The sequence below is a fragment of the Musca vetustissima genome, unplaced genomic scaffold, assembly GCF_032173495.1.
Source record: "Musca vetustissima isolate MV318-11 ecotype Yass unplaced genomic scaffold, APGP_CSIRO_Mvet_v1 utg2098, whole genome shotgun sequence".
In the NCBI taxonomy this organism is placed as follows: Eukaryota; Metazoa; Arthropoda; class Insecta; order Diptera; family Muscidae; genus Musca; species Musca vetustissima.
The window spans coordinates 42,305-63,044 of record NW_026888321.1 but is presented as its reverse complement, the minus strand read 5'-3'; the positions used below and the strand labels follow the sequence as shown (position 1 = coordinate 63,044).

The window sequence follows — 20,740 nt, the reverse complement described above, 5'->3', positions numbered from 1 at the left end:
CAGTATTTTTCGAATGGCGGGCACGATATCTCAAAAACTAATAACCCAATCGATTTCAAATTGTTTGACGTTTCTCTGTGAGTGCATAGCTATCGTATGAACTGGGATAAAGCCAATCGGTGAAGATCTTCCTTATTTTTTAACTTAGTTTGTGGTCCAAAATAGGCGATTTTCCAAATTTCCGCCATTTTCTTAATTGTGCGAAGTCAATAATCCTAGTTCATACGAGAGCCAGACATGTACCCTTTCTAACACCGTTGGAATTTTCGGATTCCGATGTTCCAGTGATGAGTTATGATGCCCGCCATCAAAAATAAGGACATTTCCTTAATCACAAAAACAAAAACAACAAAAATTTTTTGTATATTATTTATCTTCCTTTTTAAATCTTCAAATACATATGTGCAAACTTACAAACCTTAACATGCAATGGTATTCATTCATCCTTTGAAATAAAAAATCGAGAATGGGGGAGGTCCCCTTAATGCTTTTATTTTGTTTTTAGATTAAAAACGGAAAAATAACCAATTTATTATCTCTGCAAAGTTTGTTGCTTTAGTTTTGGCCACCAGTGTATATATATATATATATATATTATTTAAAAAAAAAAAAAAATAAACGCATTTTGGATTTGTAATTGCTACATTAATTGTTTTAGTTTTCAGAGGGTGTGTACATATGCCATTACTATTGTCTACTATGTACTTTATTAATTACATGTGTGTTCTCTTGTTCCCACGTTTAAATAATTATTACGACTGAAATGAAGGGGGTAATCATAAATTATGGTGCATTTGAATGTATTAAGGAAAAATTGCTTTTGACAAGTAACACTTTACATCATGATTTTATGATAAGTAGCATAAGGTTAACAGACAGTCGAATAAAAATATATTTTGTTTATTTATTCTTCATGCAATATATTTTACAGTCAATGAAGATTTCGAATTCGCCTCCCAGTTACCTTATGAATAAACCTTGATAATTAGTTTCATATATATATATATATATATGTAGGACTTCAAATAAAAAAAAAAATATATATATATATATGTAATGACTGACCTGTCAAACGTTATTTTGCTTAGCAATTGGTTTAAGGACGAATCTTGTAGGAAGCCAAATGATTGCAAATCAAATTCCGCAGATATCAGATTATGACGTTGTAAAATTCGTGAGAATTCAGGAACCTTCTTCATTGATATGGACTGGCTGACACTGCCTGCCTTATTCCCATTTAAGGGAACCCCCCATTCTCGATTTTACATTTTCAAGATTTTCATATATTTGAAGATTTTAAAGGTAATTTAATAATTTGCAAAATTTCCTTATTTTTGATGGCGGGCATGTTCATCACTGGAAAATCGTAAATCACAAATTCCAACGGTTTAGAAAGAGTCCATGTCTGACTCTCGTATGAACTAGGATTATTGACTTAAGGGAAACCCACCCATTCTCGATTTTAATTTTTCAAGATTTTCAATGGGCTTGTAAATCAATACTAATGATTGTTAAGGTTTGTAACTTTGCACATATATATTTGAGAATTTAAAAAGTTGTGTTGTTGTTTTTTGTAATTAAAAAAAGTCCTTATTTTTGATGGCGGGCATGATAACTCCTCACTGGAACATCGGAACCCGAAAATTCCAACGGTGTTAGAAAGAGTACATGTCTGGCTCTCGTATGAACGAGGATTATTGACTTCGCTCCAAAATTAACAAAATGGCGGACCTTTGAAAAAATATTTTTGGAAAAAATAAGGAAGATCTTCACCGATTGACTTTATCCTAGTTCATACGATAGCTATACACTCACAGAGAAACGTGTAAAAATTTGGAATCGATTGGATTCTTAGTTTTTGAGTTATCGTGCCCGCCATTCGCAAAAAAATGTTTAGAGAAAAACGCGTTTAAGCCCTTTAGCCGTCACCTGATGCTGACACAATAAATCGGCTATATTTTCAAGAGTTCTTGAGATTTTGACTTCAAATTTTGTAGGGGCATTCTTGAGTGGGGGGGCTTGACTCAAAAATTAACAAAATCGCTGACCTTTGAACATTTTTTTGAAAATTCCCTTATTTTGGACCCCAAAATAAGTTAAAAATAAGGAAGATCTTCACCGATTAGGTTTATACTAGCTCATACGATAGCTATACACAGAGATACGATTCAAAATTTGGAACCGATTTTATTATTAGTTTTTGAGTTTCGGTCCCGCCATTCGTAAAAAACTTTTTTCAAAAAAAGCGTTTATATTTTGAGAATCACTCTTGCCGTCACATGATGCTGACACAATAAATCGGCCATATTTTCAAGAGTTCTTCAGATTCTCACTTGATTTTTTGTAGGGACATTCATGAATTAGTGTAGGTTACAATAAAATCAAAAATTTTTTTGAAACCGAGGACATTCATGAATTATTGTAGGTTACAATAAAATCAAAATTTTTTTGAAACCGAGAAGAGGGGTCCCCTCAAGTAATTGCAGTCTTGGTAATATAACTACCCATTCAGTCAAAATTTCCTCTATATAAAATATTGCGATCTCTATCAACTCATTTAGTGTAAACGCAACGATCATTTATCAAAATGTTTCATATATGTAACAATTGGACAGTGTGTCGAAGGAAGATGAATTATTCAAAACCGGTTCAAAACCGGTTCTGAAATATCATGTAGTATTTTTTTTCTTGAATTAAAGGGAAATCTCATACATTAAAAAATAGTTATTCAATTACTTCTTTGTTTCCCTTGGTGGACAATGCCATACTCCCCCCCACTAATAAAAAATTCAGCCTCACTATTTTGCAAAAACCAAAATACAAATGGTATCGCAAATAGACCGTCAACACTACTGAAGTTATTCAATTAAAATTTTTCAATATAACACAAAAAATATTTTTTTTCCAATATAACACAAAAAATATTTTATTAAAATGCCAAAAAATAAATAAATGGGCTCAACCGGGATTTGAACCCGGGACCTCTCGCACCCAAAGCGAGAATCATACCCCTAGACCATTGAGCCGCTTACTAAACCAATCGAATCGAAATGCTACGTCTTTTGCGTCTAACTTCCTACGTGTCCATCGAAAATAAATCGTTTATGCTTGAAAATATGGTTTGTATTTATGTCATACGTTCGTGTTGTTGATGTTGTTTTTATTATAAATGTGTATTGTACATATCGTGGCGGCTGGCTAGTTTACTCAACATATACAAATGGAATGGATTATGTCGCAAAGTATTCTTGCCGTAATGAAGAAACAAAGAGTTAAGAACGATTGCATACCTTTAGGCGAATATAAATGTCAATCTTAGAAAAGCTGCTTGCCACTTTTTTCTTACACAACAGAGTACCATGCCTGAGTAACTTATTTTGAATAGTAGGTATTCAAGGTAGTCTCATGTAAGCTATCTGTAAGCCATAAATATAAGTTGTAATATCCATAGTCACTGTACAAGTTCCGATACAGTCGAAAGGACTTGTAGTGATTCTAATTCTACTGAGTAGTTTTAGAATCTAAGATTATTGTTGAACCAGACGGACAACAATATAAATTTGCAACTACAATAACACAACGAGTATTCATTCAGACGATACTTACGTTTGATTGACTGCAAATTAAACACTTCAAATAAATTTTAACTTCAAATGTAGACTCTGGCGGTCTTTTATTTATTTAAAATTTATATTTGTTAAAAATGATATTTGTTTTGGTTTTATATTTGATCTTGGCGATCCACACTTTTCAACTTCAAGAAGAAGAGTAATTGTTTGTATCGGTGGAGATGGGACCTCATCGATAAATTATTTATCTAGGTCGATGAGGTCCATATCGATGTCGTCATCCATCGGGTTGGGCCGATTCCCAACATGCCGGCCCCCTTGCACTGGTACAACCGTCAGTGCAGTGGCAATTCGTTCTAACACCGTTAAAACTCGACTCATCATGTCCGGCGCTTGTCGTTGAGAATCTTCGCTTTCTTTCTTTGCCCGTTGTTTATTTTCTTTCTGACTCGTTGTGTTGTTGTAGTTCCAAATTTATGTTGACGGACGTCTGGTTCAACAATAATTATATATATATATATATATATATATACCGTGTTAGGCATTTAAACTGAAAAATAGTTATTTGATACGCAAAAGTAGAGTTAAATGTAATGAGTTCAAAAAATATGAATAAAATATATGAAAGTGGATCTGTGGATCACTATGTGGAAAGCGAACGATGATCCCCGACCATCTAATCCAATGATGCGATTGTAGTATTTGACGGAATTCTGTTTCCAAATATAAATATATTTGTTACAAAACTTAATAACTATGCCGGTAAACACAGCTGAAAGAAGTTTCTCTACAAATAATCTATATTAAAATAACCATCTACTCACATTGTATTTAAGGAAGAACCAAAAGAAAAAGAACATTGTATTAAGGAAGAACTTTTGTTAATTTCGCACCATCTTAGTGTTAAAAAAAATTTAAGTCAAATTTTTAGCTATTCTCTAAATTTTAAATTTAGAGAATAGCTCGTACAACTCATGGTTCATGCGACGGCGATATTCACCGTCAATGGAGATCGGTCCATGAATCTTTCGGAGAATTTTTCTCTCAAACACTCCAAGAGCTACATCGCCTGCTTGCGTAAGTAGCCATGCTTCAGATCCATATAACAGCACGGGTAGTATCATCGTCTTGTAGAGTGTGAGTTTGGTCTGGCGGGAGGTGGCCTTGTTTCAAAACTGCTTACTTAGACCATAGTAGCAAGACTGTTGCTTATGTCCTTTGCCTCTCGTATGACCTTTTCCAGCAGGATGTTAAAAAGGTCACAAGACAAACTGTCAGCTTGCCTGAATCCTCGTTCGGTACTAAAGGGCTCCGAGAGGTCCTTTGCTACTTTCACTACTGACCTTGTGCCACTTAAAGTTATCCTGCCTAGCCGAATTAATTTTGCAGGAATGCCGAACGCAAACGGATAAGGCTGTCGAATGCTGTGGTCCTATAATGTCATTGACCATTGGATTCAGTCGTTCACACAGCACACTGGATAGAATTTTATATGCTATGAAATCATTGGGCATGCATTCCTCTAGCCAGCTGGTGCATGCTCCTGACCAGCATCTGACTACCAGTCTTGAATGGTTCGGGTGGTAACCCATCGGCACCTGCTGTTTATATTATTCTTCAACGGATTGATTAGTCTGTCCAGAAAACATTATTTTATAAAAATACTGTCATTTTCAAAATATTTTAAGGGTCCTGAGTTGAACTGCAGAATTTAGCTGTGTGTCCTAATCTAACATAGAACATTTCCAAAATATTTGGACATTAAAAAGGTAAATTTTTAAACAAATTTCAGTACAGATGTTAAGTCTTAACCCTGAGCTAATAAAAAAATTCCTCTCAATTTTTGAAACTCACATTTTGGATTTTTTTTTTTGATTTTTATAAAAATCTTAACAATAATAAAGTAGAATCATTGTTAATATGTGTAGTCGTTTAAAAAAATATAAAAAACATGATTAACCTACACAAGTGTGATGTGGCATGAATAAAATAAGACAAATCGTTAGGAAAAAGGGAAAATGTAACTTCGTTTTTTATTATTTACATGAGTTTACATAAATATACACGAACAATACTTTTTAACGGATATTAGTGTTTTTTACTTTATTTATTTATATTTACAATGAGAAAAAAGAAATATATTCACTGTTTCACTTTGAATGTCAAAGTATTGTATACTTAAAAAAAACAACTAAATATTTGTGGAATTTGCAAACAAAAATAGTAATAATATATATTTGCCTGATTACTTAATTTCAAAGTTGTGGTAATGGTTTAGTTTTTTACACATTATTTTATGCTCATATTTTTTTTTTTTTTTTTTTTGTAATATATAATATTTAAAACTGTACAGTAACAGTACTGCTTAAAACATTCGTAACTAACAAAATTTGGGGAAAATTGCTTTAAAATTAATATTTTCCTCATTGGAGTTAATGATTATTCAAAAATTATTAAAATTAATATTTAAATTTGGAATATTTGAAAAATTAACTACACAACCTTATTGGTAAACTATTTTATTATTGTAAACTATTTTATTAAAAAATGTTATTACAAACCATTTTTTTTAATTTTCAAGTAAGAAATTTTAATTTCGACGAAAATCACTTCAATTGTTTTTAAAAATCTATAGTTGTAAATGTTTTGAGCAATAAAACAAATTGATGTGCATTTGAAAGAGAATACGTTTACAATAATTGTATAAACTTAAATTTGAATATAAATACTCAAAATGATACCATTGTACTCCTGAAATGCAGGGTCAGATGCAAATGTTCAGAGCAGCACTGATTTTTCATAAAAAAATAAGAAATATAAGAAGACATCTTAATAATACTGAAACTAATGTAACATTTTAAATTGCACTTAAACGAAAAATATATGTAAGCACCGTAGCGGTAAATGAGAGCGTTATACGTAGGCAGGTGAGAGCGAGAGAGAGAAATATAGATTGAGAATGAGATTGTGTTTATAGTAATTCGCTGGTTATTTTTTACGATTAATTGAAGATGTCCTCAATCAATTCTTTTGTTATTATTCGATGTGGCCGTGTTGGATTTACCTTCGGACGTTGATACAGACGAGCGTTGATCGCGTAGAGTCTGGGCGATAAGTCGCAGCGTACGTTGAACCACCAGTCACAAACGAAAACGGCTTGCGAGAATTGTGTTCCGTTTGGGCACAAGAATGACGCCTGACGTCCATCAATATCGCAATAATGCCATCCTGTAATGAAAATTAAAAAAAAAATTGAGTTTTTGTTTTACATGTTTCAGTAATATTGTATATGTGAGTGCCTTTATATAAAACAATTCATTAATTGTTCATAAATCTATATATATTTATATATAACAATGGAGCAAGGAAAATGTATCAATTGAGAACGGCTGGACCGATTTGACTCAAATTTTTTTCAGTTGTCGGTAATTACAGTGGGAAGGTTTTTATGAAAGAGATTTTTGAGAAAAATCCGCGAAAATCTTGCAAAAATTATTTTAAAGAAGAAACGGCAGGACCGATTTGACTTAAAGTTTCTGTTAGTAGTCTGTAATTGTCGTGGAAAGGTTTAAAATCCGCGGAAATGTTGCAAAATATATTTTGAAAGATATTAGCATTTCCACACATTTTATATCAAACCTTTATGATTTCATCTCTTCGTAGTTCTTTTTGAAGATATTTTGGGCGAAAATGGGCAGCGTATATTTTTAAGTAATTGTCAATTATAAAAAATTCTCAAAATACGTTAAATTTCTACCATTAATTGGATTGCCATTGCCTTGAAAAAACTGTTGTATATGAAAATAAATTTATATTTTCATTAGAGTTAAATTTAATAATAAGAAATCGAAAAGAGGGAGTAAGATTAATCGCTATCGTTATTTGCTCACATTTTGCATAAAATAAAGATTTATTTAGTTGGAAAGTATAAGTTATTTTATGTGAAGAATTTTGCATGGTATGTATAGGTTGTGAATTTTTCCCAAATAAAACACAGTAAGACATGGTAAGCGGTTCCATTATGTGGAGCCTATACCAAAAACTCTACCGGCAATTATGCCCTTAATTCGTTATTCCCCATAGGGGGATATTTTGGATATTTTGTTACTACCTTCCAAGCACTTTAGGATAAGGATGCTTAAAAGCGCACAATAATGGAACAAATTGTTTTGAACTTATAAATACAACACATATCCCATGTGATAACTGGGCCACTGACCGAAACTTGATCGTGTCTTTGACAGGAAACAACACCAGGAATATTTTTGAAAAAATTGCCAATACATAGACATATGTTTTTATGTTTTAGTAAAAACGAAAACGTCTATCAAAATATTCAATACAGTTGAATGATGTTAGTAATTCGCTATATACGATTATAAATACGTCAACAAAATACTAAGGTATTATTAAACATTTTCTTATATTCGGGAAGAATATTCCGCATTACATGATGATTGTGTCTAACTTTTCTGTGCCTTTGTAGTTCTTCAAATGTATTTTTAAAGATGTGAATAATATTGTATATTGACTATACCGATTTCACTCACGTTTTCCTTCGGCTGTTTTTAATTACATTGGGAAGTTTTTTACGAAGAAAATGTTGAGAAAATCATCAAAAAGTCGGAAAATTGGAATAATTGTGTTAGTTACATCGTTTATAAATCTAGAACGTCTACACCGATTTTGACGATTCAAAGGACTTATAAATCGTATGTGGTCAGAATAGGAAAATATGCAAACTAATTGTGAGATTTTTTGTCAATGTTTCTTTTTTTAGCCGACAACTTGAAATTTCGATGTGGACCTATGTAACCTTAAACAACAACTTATTCAAATGTTAAATTAAAATCAAGTTGTTAAAAAATGTGTCGAGTTATATACTGATTTCAATATAAAAATCAAAAGGACAGTTGGACATGAACAAAATGATATTGTAATTAAGAATCCTTCAAGAAGGGACAAAAAAGATAATGTTGAAACGTTGGAGCAATAAAAAAACATGATCTTCTATTGAAAAAAACATTTGGTGGAATGAGTTCTACCAAATTATAAACTTTTATGTGCTTGGGGTACCAGTTAATACTTTTTATTGACATAAACTTAGTGGCAAATGTTTTTTACCAACCTTATATTGACGCAATATTGATAAGGCAAAACAACGTTTGCCGGGTCAGCTAGTAAGTTATATATTATTATATAGATCAATATAAAAAGTAGAATAGATATGGACATTTTCGGCAAAAGGTAAACCAAAGTCGAAGAATTTGTTTCATTAATTGCGCTTAAATACGTGAAGTAAGTTCAAAATATTCACACAATTCGCAGATTTTCCCATTATTAGCAATGATGTCTAAAGTATATTTGTATATATTTGTAAAGGTATATTTGAAGCCGCGTGAGTTACCGATTTTTTGGCTTTTATCCCAAAAGTTAAAAACCGGAGGCTCTTAATTTTTATCACTGATAGTACTCCTAAAGTTCTGCAAAGAAGTATAACACATTAACTGCCGTGTCACCCGTATTCGGGTGACTGCAAAAGTTCTCATCAGGCCACGTCGGATGACTCCTTCCAAAGGATTTCCGAACATATTTAGATAAATATATGACAGGAGATACTAATACTGTTGAATTTCTTTCAAATCGTTTATTAACAAAATTATTTACAGTGAAAAATATTGAAGTATTCAGGTTTAAAACTATTTAGCAGTCCAAAGAGTCGTAATTACGTGACAAACACTGCCACATTTGCCACAGCGTTTTTATGATAACGTTAACAAAGTTGTTATGTCCTTTATTGCAAAATTTCGGAATATGCAACAAAATTGATTACAAAACATATTACATTTCGTATTTCTAATGAAGGTGTTTCATTAATATTGGAAATAGGCAAACGTGTTATCAATACAGGGGTAAGAGAACCAAAACAATTCGCGATACTTTTTAAACAAACCGCGTAATGCATATGGTCGAAAAATAGTCCGAAAAATTTTGGATGTCAGGTCGACATGCTTCAAGGTTGAAGCATGTTTCCAAACATGCTGTCCAAACAAACTTTAAAGATACCAAACGTCATATTTATCCTCTTTATTGAAAGTTGGCAATATTTGTGGAAAGCTTACCTTGACATCTGGTCTCCATATCTGCAAAAAATCCTGGATATGGTTGTTCATCACAGTAGAAGTTTGTATATGGAATTGCCGATAATATGGGATAATCCACACCTGGACGTCCTAAAATCAAATAAAAGAATAATAACTGTTCTTGTAATTTCTATTCCATAATTTTAAATATTCTGTAGTCAGCATTTAAAGAAGTGACTTTTACAGTTGACAAATACACAATTCACTAACATTTTCACGCATATATCTGATTCTTATTCGCCATGTATTTAAAAGAGAGAAAAAATGCTTTATCAATAGATACGAATGACAGGAAAGCAACAACAGCAATGGCATATGTAGCTCATACTAATAAAACCCAATTTGTTGGCGATGCATAAAAGTGTCAAATGCATTTGGATTGTCGAAATCCACGTAATTTGACCGAAACAGACCAGATGAAACAAAATTCAATCGAATGCAAAAACAACAACAACACCAATATTATGACTATGGGCAGCAATAGTGTCCGTTCATTTGTCGCTTCTACTGGAGTGGACAAAGAAACAATCAGCGCCAGCCGGTATCCCGCAGCACCAAACAACCCCCCCCCGTGCCAGCCTTGACTGAGACCACCGTCCGTACCACAGAGTGTGTTTTCTATTAATAAATGAATTTACGAGAGGATGCACTTTAAAATTCGGCCGTAAAAAATGTTTGTATTTTTTATGAGACTCTATGAAAAATGCATTCATTTACTGGCATCCGTCCGTCCGTCGAAACAAATGAAAATGAATCGCTGCTACAGCATCAGCCCCAAGTGCTATTGGACAAGCGGGCGGTTTTTTTGGCGCACAACATTAACGACGACAAGACGGTAACAAAAAATATGCACCAATTTTGTGGCTATAAATGGGACTCAGAATGTGTGTGTGTGCATGACACGATGCTAGTAAATTTTCAATTTCTTGCATATGGAGATGTACGAGCAACAAGTACCGTCGGTCGTACGTTTGCAAAATACCAAATACTTGCAAAAATATGCCTGCCTAAGGGCAAATTTTGCAGTCAATTAGCAATACTGCGTCTGTATTTGTTTTACTTTTCAATTGATTTCGACGTCAATAAAAAAGAAATAAAACTTGCTAGAATGTCCCTGAGCCAGCCATCCCTGTCCAGAAACAAACATAACATAAAAAATTAATAAAAACACGTAAAGATATATAATTAGAACTATGTTTGCTGCGGCCATTGTTTATTTTGTTATTATAAAGCCATGATAAATTGTCTCTCCTAAAGTACTTATGTAGATGTTCAATATTTTTGGCAGGAAAAGAGACATCAAAAATGTTCCATCCAATTGAATTTGGAATGGGGTTTACAAGAATAAATTTAACTAAATAAATAACAAATATGAGATCTGGTAATGAAAAGCTGGAGCAACTACTGAAGTTATATCACAAAATGGGAAATAAGTTTCTGCTTACCTGGTATTGATTTGCCCAGCTCCAGATATTCTCGTACTGATGGACTTAAAAAATTCGTAGGTATTTCGGGTATATCTTTTTCGGGATTTCCGTTATCGTCGCTTTCCAAATCTTGTGGGGGTTCTGGTTCAAACAGTATTGCAGCGGGAGCTCGAGGTCTCTTTGCTCTTTTTGAACGTACGTTCTCCCGACAATCTAAAAGAATAGACAATTGTATATATATATTACTGTAAATTTACATTATAAATTTCAAATTTTATTTCATTTAAGATTTGTGTAATAAGATTAGAAACAATGTATAGAAATGTATTTTTTGTGTTAAGCATATATGACAGGAAGATATGCTTTTTGATAGTTGTGGCAATTTGAGTATCATGCCATCAAAAAAAAATTGTAGATCTTATTAAGTGGTAGGACATTACGTATTATTTGAAAATCCACCCCAAATCGACAAATTTAAAATAAAAATCTTAGCTAATAATTCAAAGCCCAGCTAGAGGTGGCGGTCCCGATTGATTCAAGATTTTAGGGCGGTACAGTGTTATCGACATTGTAATTTTTGATTTGTCTCTTTTGTTGTTGTTACAATTACATGTGTGATTAAACAAAAACAACAGGTTCTAAAAATTACGGAATAGGGGTACAGTTTGTCGCCTCCATTATTAAAAATTGTCTACAACTGAATTACGTCTGGCAATAACAAAGTGAACCCGGACAGAAAAAGTGTTCGCTGAAAATCTACACGACTGTATATCTGAATAGAACTTTCTTCACATTTCAATTGAGATAGTACAGACTGATTCTTTAACATCTATATTACAAATGAAACTTCCAGATATGAACTTTGATCCATTCTAACAGAAGTCAGTGGATTGTGATTCCAAATGAAAACCAAATTAATTTTTTAATTGAAAAAGAAACTAAAATAGGACACAGTTAGTATTAATTGATGGCAACCGTTACTCGGCATTTTAATGCATCTTCTTTTGCTGAGCCAAGATGTTTGTGAGAATCCATTCTAAATGAATATTCTTCTAATACCAATGTTTTTTAACGAATTGTAATTATGTGATTCTCAGCGCTTTGAAGTTATGATGCAATTTTCGGCTACGTCGTCACCCTCACGACTTCAATGTGGCAGTTGGCCTTCGCAATACGCTGCCGGAGATTATTTGGGTAGATTATTTTGCGATGAATGAAGCAACGACGGGGCTGTGCAACTTTGTTGTTTCGTTGTCGTCAAATGAAGATCTGTACACGTAAACGTCGTCCTCATCGCCGCGGCGCTTTGATAAATCTGGAATCATGTATAAATTCATTATTGTACCGTAGCGACTTCCACTACAAGCGACATCTTGGTATTAATATCGCATGTTTCGATGGACAAGGTCAAATCACAAAGTAGGTTCTGCTCAAATTTGCTCGTTGTTATTGTTGTGCAATTAAGTATACATACATATGTTTATATTTCCATATTTTATATATTTTTTAATTGTTATTATCATTTGTCATATTTCATATTGTTTTTTTTTTTTTTTTTGTGTAATTTCAGGTAAGATTTTTTTTTTGGGAAATATCGCGTGATAGGTGGTAAGTTCCGTTTTCATAATGTCGTATCGTTAGAATTTATTATAGCTAACACCGGACGTAAAAACATGATAGCTTTATCTACGGCGTTTCTGGCAGGATGTTTGTTCAAATTGAGCAGATTTTTATTAGTAACTAAACCAAGAAAAATAGTTTAAATTGAGAAGTTTTTTATTACGTCATCCTATAGAAATAATTTGTAGTTCACTAATTCAAAATGATAAATAGCAGTTTCAAATCGTAATACACTGTTTATAAAGATAGGAAAACAACTTATTCAAAAAACCAGCAAAATGTCTTTCTGTAAAATTGCAACCAGAAGGCCGAGTATTATTAATAAAATATATGCCCAATTCTGTTAGTAAATTTCTCTAAATCCTTCAAAATCGATGTCAAATCATTATAGAATCTTGAAATATTCAATGTACCACTAGCACTACTTTATAAGTATTTTATTATTCTCAATGTGCTAGATTTGTATCAATAAATAAATAATGACAGCCGATAGGGTACAATTTCGAACTTTGTTTCTCAATTTCTTCGGAATTTAGCTAGAATCCATCAAACGGGCGGACATCGCCCATTTAACAAATATGTCATAGAATAAAGTTTAAGATTTGACAGACTTATACAATGACGTAATTATGTTCTGTAGTCGGATCATTACCAAAATGTCGGATCATCACCGTTAACTGCTGACACATACATATAATACCCTCACAACACTACTGTGTACGGTATAAAAATACAAAGATAATCGATGACTGCCTTTCAAAAGAAAGCCATACATTGTCGTACTTGCATTTTTTTTTTGTATTTTTAATTCCTTTCTGGCATTTGTTAAAATTTTTGGTATTAGATTCAGTGCGTTGCTTACTAAAATACCCACCTTCTCACCTTTACAGGGTTTCTTGAACGTCCGTATTACCCAAATACACAAAATGGATGAAAACATATTCTTAATTATTTGTAAAAAACTCTAGTAGTCGATTTTCACAATGCAAGAAAAATATGATAATCGCTTAGTGCCAAGTCTGGACTGTATGACGGATGTATTAAAACTTCCAAACCAAGCTTCCGAAGTTTCTGGCAAGTCGCTGTAGATGTGTATGGCCTAGCGTTATCCTGGTGGAACACGACACATCTCCTTTTGGCCAATCCTGGTCGATGCTTTAAAACAGTTTAATTGTCGATTTTTAGCTCCTGGGAATTTTACGACTGCTAATATGCCGGTCAACTTCGATCATTTCTCCGATTTTATCGAAATTTTTTTTAACTTCAAAATGTTCTTACGAGCATAAATCTGAAATTGTTGATCGATACTTTACAAAAAATCTATCGTTGCAGCCATCTGCCAAAAAAGAGTAGATTTCTTTTTCCCCAACCTAATATATTTTGGTTTAAATAAAAATATATTTTGTTTATTTATGATTCAAACATTAAATTTCACATGAATTAAAGACTTCAAATTCGCCTTCGTGTTAACCTTATGAATAAATCTTGCCTGTAAATATTTATGCATAGCTATTGCACATCATCGGAGTGCATACATCAATATATATAATTAGTATCAATTTTAATGTCCACCACTCCACTTGAATTCTCTGTCAACTTCTTCGTCCTATGTCCTTAGACTAAATGTATACCTCATAGAATGTAAATTTTTTAATTTTTCACAGAAAGGTCTTGTCCAATTTGATTCGCAAATTTTTAAAAAAACTATTATTTTTTTTTACAATTTTTCTGACATGGTTCTAAAATATTTTAGATTTTTTTTAGCATTTTTTGAAAAAAAAAAAACTGACTAAAAAGAAACTAATGAGCAATCTGGATCAATTATAAAACTGACACATACCATGGGCACATAAAATGCTCATGGTCTGGTGTCATCCGATTGGACAGAAGACATAACGTATCAAAAAAAAAAAAAAAAAACCTGCAGCTGTCGCAAACAAAAATATACAACTTTTTCTTCGCGAATTGAAGGGTCACCATTAAAAAATTCATTACACTATAACTTAAAAACTTGACATACGGCGATATGCTCTTCTGAGGTCTTAATGTACTCGACAAAGGCTTTCACATTGTTATATCAGTTATACATTGTTATATCAGTTATCGATGTAATCAATCTGAGCCATTTTACATTCATTTAGCGAATCTATATCCCCATTCAAATTAAACTATTATTTTCAAAATGCTTACCATTTTGACAGAACCCAAATTATCGGAATCTTAGTGACAGATACAATGTTTTACTAATCTCCAATGATCGGTGTTCGTATGTCGTATCTGATAAGTTGATGTGTCGATGCCTCTTGAATGATAAACGATTTTTTCGCGTATTAACCATCCATAAATTATTGTTTATAAAACATTAACATTTGTACATTTATTAATGCAATTAATCTGCATAGAGCGACATTTGTGCCGCCAGGCAATGGCTACCCCTACAGAAAATGGTTCGTGAACATAACAACAACCTTTCATTTGTCTTTGAATACCGAAATTGGAATATTTCCAAATATTCGACAGAATATTGTTTTAAATTTATTTAAAAAACGTCCCTTATAATAATAATTTGCCAAAATGAAATTAAGTTAACGGAATCGGAATCGATTTTTTGATTACTGTTGTCGAACAATCCCAAAACATGCAGCCAATGGAGATCAAGTGTGGTCGTGTGGTCGAATGTGAGAATTGTATTCAATTGCAATCCATCAAAAGTTGCTATGTCTACGTAATGCCCCTGTTCACGGATCTTAACAATAACAGAACACAATTTTGATTTTTGTTAAGCAATGTGGGAAGCGCATTGTAACACCCAATGACGCGAACCGACAAATATAAGCAGATATATATATGTGTGAATTGTGTAGGGTATAAAAGGTTGCACTCGAATAATTCCAGGTATTCTCAGCACCTATATAGCAAATGTAATAATTATTATTTCGATGTTAATGATGCTCTTAATGCCAATTAACGTACATATGACTGTCATCACAATCCTCTACTGCGAACCAATCTTATTTTTTATATCATTTGCATGTTTTTTATTTTACTTTTTTATGTTTGAAACCAGTTGTGTTAAAATGCAATTATTTTGACCATCCCCATTCCACTTTTACTGATACTACCTATGAACATACATACATACGAGTATGTACTACTATGTACATACCAATCTGGTTATGAATTCACATTATAACCAACTCTGATTTATTACAATTGTCGTGATAATGTTATTTTTTATTAGTTTGTGTTGTATTTAAAGTCATCGTTTTTTATTAATTTAAAACAAAGTTCACAATTTATCAAGGTAGAAAGAAAGGCTTACGAATTGAATTGTTCCAACATATGTGTGTATTCCTATACATATCTGTTTTAAATACAAGGAATTAGAATTGGCGATACAGTTGTTGCATATTTCTTAGTAATAGTCTTTTTCAATAATAGAGTAACTTCGGGTAATGTGGACTATGCGTCTAATGTGGACCACCCCCAAATTTTAGAAAATGCTTGAAATATGACAATTCGTCTTGAACTAAGCATACGTCTTCCTAATTACTGAAAACAACATCAAATATGATAATCTTTTGTAAATGTGTGATTTTAAACTTTGTTTTTGTCCAAGAGTCGAACACAGAAATTATCTGGATCTTTATTTGGTGAGTTCGAATTTTTATTTATTTTTATATAAAAAACTCAATATCGGTTAATTGAGCGACAATAATAAAACATTTCTGTGAGGAGAAGATAATGACGCTTGGACCTTCAAAATACCGCAAATGGGTCGGTACAATTAAATTCCATATATTTTTGCATTCATTGTTGCCCAAGATTGAAATAAATAGAAATATATCGCATGCGATTCTTAACCTGTTTTTAACGTACTGGTCCACATTATCCACCAAGATGGTGCGAAATGAAAAAAGTAAAACCTTGTTCTTCCTTAAGTAGACGATTAAGATTTATTTTAATATAGATCATTTGCACACATGTTAAATTCGTATATGTTTATTATAAAATATAAATAATATTTCTATGAAAAGGCGATACTATATAAATGCATTACTTTTCATGTACTGTATATTTAACAATTTCAGGATACTTTTGCTTTCAACATAGTGATCCACAGATCTACTTCAGTTTCTACTTCCTACTTACAATTTCGGAAATCTTTCTAATATAATTGTATGATTTCGTAAAAATCTTTATGTGAAAATTGTATAATTTTTGATGGCACTATATTTGATATTGTTTTTTTTTTGTAATTTTCCAGAATATTCTACATAAAGTAGCAGACCTTTTTGGAGATTTTCGGAATAATGAGCAAATTTAGAAATAGTAGAAAATTGACTTCGAATTTCTGGAATCTTCGAAGATGCATTCAAACTTAAATTTAAATTGTGAGAGGAATAATGAATGTATACTGCAGAAGGGAATTTGATATAATAATGAGCGGGGGCCGGGTCCCCTGGCCCGGCCTGCGTACGTCCCTGCCTTACAGTACGGACAATGTTATGAAAAGTTGTAAAATGTCGCTAAAATCCTTACAACTTTAAATGCCAATGTAGGGCCCAGATCGATTGAGAAGAGCTAAATTAGCGGTTATGATTAGGATAACAGGAAATATTGCTATATTCTTCTAATTACTGAAAATCGGTATATATTGTCATATATTTGTATATAATTTATTGTTATTGTATTGAATTTATTGTGGAGTATCCAAACACACGAGCATTGCTTAATATGCAAAGAATTTAAAGGTGAACTCTATTATTTTGCATCAATAAAAGTACTTTCGGTACAAAAATGTAAATCCTCCTTTTTGAGGAACTCATCAATACAACAATAATTGTTGTGTTCACAAACCTGAAATAAAATACTATTATGTACTACTTTTGCAAAGGTTGCTAAAAATGAGTCCTCTTACGCCAAAAATACTTGCAAAATTTAAGAGAGCAAAAACGAAAATAGCTTTAACTATTCTTCTATTTGCTGTAAGATAATTTGTCCTAGTAAATCTAGGAATTGACATGAATAACCAGAACGAAATAAAAACTTCAACATTCGTCATTCGAATAACGACACAGACACACAAATACACATATATTTTATTAATTTTTGTAATCAAAACCAAGTAGTGGAAAAAAACATTATAAAATGAAGATAGTTAAGATGGAACAAAGCTAATATAAATATAAAATTAAATAAACATTATCCCAAATTATAGAAATGTAGGTAAGTAGATTTGAGCATGCTCTACACGCCTAGTTAACCTCATATTCTATGCGCCTAAAATAAAATCCTTTGCATTTGTAACACACTATCGGAATATTTCAGTATCGTGACATGCTTACCCACGATATTCAATACACATTTCAAGTTTCATAGGCATACATACAATTTCGTAAACGTTTTGCAAATCAATGTTTTCTATTTTGAGCTACAAATAAAATCAGGTTAAACACCTGCAAATATTTTGTATTTATGTATACAAGCAAAAAAAAACTTAAATTTACCCCGCCCAACATGAAGTGCGTCTGATCTGCACTTGAAAGGAGTTCGGAGTAAACCTGCCAAAATTCTTAACAATATGACACGTACGGTTTCAATACAAATCAAATTGTTGATAATTGATTTTACTTGATTTACGATAACCCCAAAAAAGCTTTACAACAAAAGTTGCCAAAAGGTTGTGTTCTGGAATATTATTGGGTCTTCGGTGTATATTTCCAGGTGTTGTAAAGTAAAATATATCTAGGTTTATGTACGAAAAAAATTGATCAGTTGTATTAAATTTGTAAAATCTTAATCGAAGATCGATAAAATTGAAAAGAATTTTGAATGATAAAGTTCTAATTGACTGTTGTGTTGATTTTGAAGTATTACCATCTAATGTGACGTTTTTACTAGTTTTTCGTTCCAAAACTGTTCGTATTATTTCCTACTCTGTGAGAGATTTTGACATTTTTCCCTTCTACTAGATTAACTATTAGAAAAAGTATTGGAACAGACCAAGATTTTTGCCAGCCTTAACCCCTCAATAGGCGTGGATTTTTAAAAAAGATTTTTGCCAGCCTTAACCCCTCAATAGGCGTGGATTTTTAAAGAAGATTTTTGCCAGCCTTAACCCCTCAATAGGCGTGGATTTTTAAAGAAGATTTTTGCCAGCGTTAACTCCTCAATAGGCCTGGATTTTTAAAAAAGATTTTTGCCAGCCTTAACCCCTCAATACCATTATCGAACCTCCTTCATACTTCCCAGTACCCTTGCAATACGGTGACACGAGCCTTTCATTTGTTCACTTTCTCACGGTAATTTTTTTTAATTAATCCGAGAGCATAATATTTCTCCACTGAGTCGGATTCTAATCAATATAAGCTTTTGCTATTCTTTCCAGAAATTAAATAAATTTCTTGATAGTTTCCGGGCATGTAGGCGTGCTACAAAAGCTCATCCACGCTCTGTTCTTGATGTTATATCGAACGATAACCGTCTCACATATTCGGTTGAACTCTTGAATGGGTATTTTTCTCTACAATGACAATTTGTTGATCAGTAAGAACTGATGTTCTTTTGCAGCCTTCCTCCATGCTGAACTGCCACTACTGATATAGTTGCATAAAATCAACTTATAATGCGAGGAATCACAGATTTATTCATGGAATATTTCTCCGAAATCATTTTCTGTGATAAATTATTAATTGGTAATTAGCTGCTTTATCGGAGTACTTTATTTGTTTCTAGCCATTTTTATATTTTTGGCAGTAAGTCAAAATAAAAACGGCAGCTCATATGTTTCTTAAGCTCATAGATTTCCTTTAGTTTTGTCCAAGGAAATATTGAGACAATTCCCTTATCCATAAATTATTATTTACTTCATAATTAATTTTACATTAATGCTTTTGTTTTTTTTTAAGTGAATAAAGTACCCGATTTAAAACTGGAAAAACAATACGATATATTTATTTTTGAAAAAACTTGTACGGCTTTTATTAACCTTGCAATTTTAGTTGCTTTAGTTTTGGCCACCAGTGTATATGCATATATAATGTAAACCAACAGGGTTAACGAAATCCAGTACAATGTATATGTATTACAGTCGACTCCGCTTTACTGTAAGTCGCTTAACTGAAAAATATCGAATAAGTGAAATTGATTTCCTGCACCATTACATTTTAGGATAATCGCTCACAATTTACACCGCATAAGTGAAACTTCGCATAACTGAAAATATCAGATAACTGAAATTATGTTCAGTTAACCGAACTCCGCTTAAGTGAAAACATCGGATAACTGAAACAAACATCCAGATTTTTTCCATTTCAGTAAAGCGGAGTCGACTGTGTTACAATTAATTACAATTATTAATGATTTTTTGTACCCAATGACTTTTTGATCAAATTTGTTGACGTACAGATATTCCACAAAATTTAAGAGCACGAGATCTTCATTCAACATTCATATGAGTCAATCACTATTGACTTTAAAACGTTTGCTAGCAAAAACCTCGCGCACTTTTACAAACACATGCCCGAATGTAATCTTAAAAATCTAAATAAGCAAATACAGTTTACAATCTACTTTTACATCACATTGCGGATGCGCAACATTTATGTATCCGCTGTTCGGTTTTTGTTATTGTCAAATCGAATCCACTTACCGGTAATTAGAAGAAATCCAAACAGCACAAAAAGCATCATATATATCCGAGGCAGCATGTTGACTACTGCAGATTTTTGCGACACCAGTATTGCAAACTAATTTCACTTTTTTTATTTATTATATAATTATGTTTTAGGAGGAGATCGCAAACGAATTTACAGATAAATTGGAGTAACAAACAAATTTCCGAACCCCTTACAAACAGCTATGCCATGTGCGAGTGGTTTAGTGTTGCCTAATTTTCGTTGGTGGGTTTAGTACGGGATTTTTATTCTTTATTATCACACAAATTTCCTGTGGCACAATTCGGAATTATGCAACACAT

At 32.4% G+C, this 20,740-nt stretch overlaps 1 protein-coding gene and 1 non-coding gene across 2 annotated transcripts; both read right to left on the bottom strand.

Moving 5' to 3' along the window:
• Positions 1-2,954: 2,954 nt before the first annotated feature.
• On the bottom strand, positions 2,955-3,026 carry Trnap-ugg (transfer RNA proline (anticodon UGG)). Its single transcript has one exon. It is a non-coding gene; the product is annotated as a tRNA-Pro (tRNA).
• Positions 3,027-6,570: 3,544 nt separating this feature from the next.
• Positions 6,571-20,471, bottom strand: LOC133336172 (uncharacterized). Its single transcript, XM_061544464.1, has 4 exons — positions 20,414-20,471; positions 11,158-11,352; positions 9,692-9,802; positions 6,571-6,797 (listed from the first exon to the last, which is right to left on the bottom strand). The coding sequence occupies exons 1-4, from the start codon at positions 20,469-20,471 to the stop codon at positions 6,571-6,573; spliced, it is 591 nt and encodes a 196-aa protein (XP_061400448.1).
• Between the last annotated feature and the right edge of the window lie 269 nt (positions 20,472-20,740).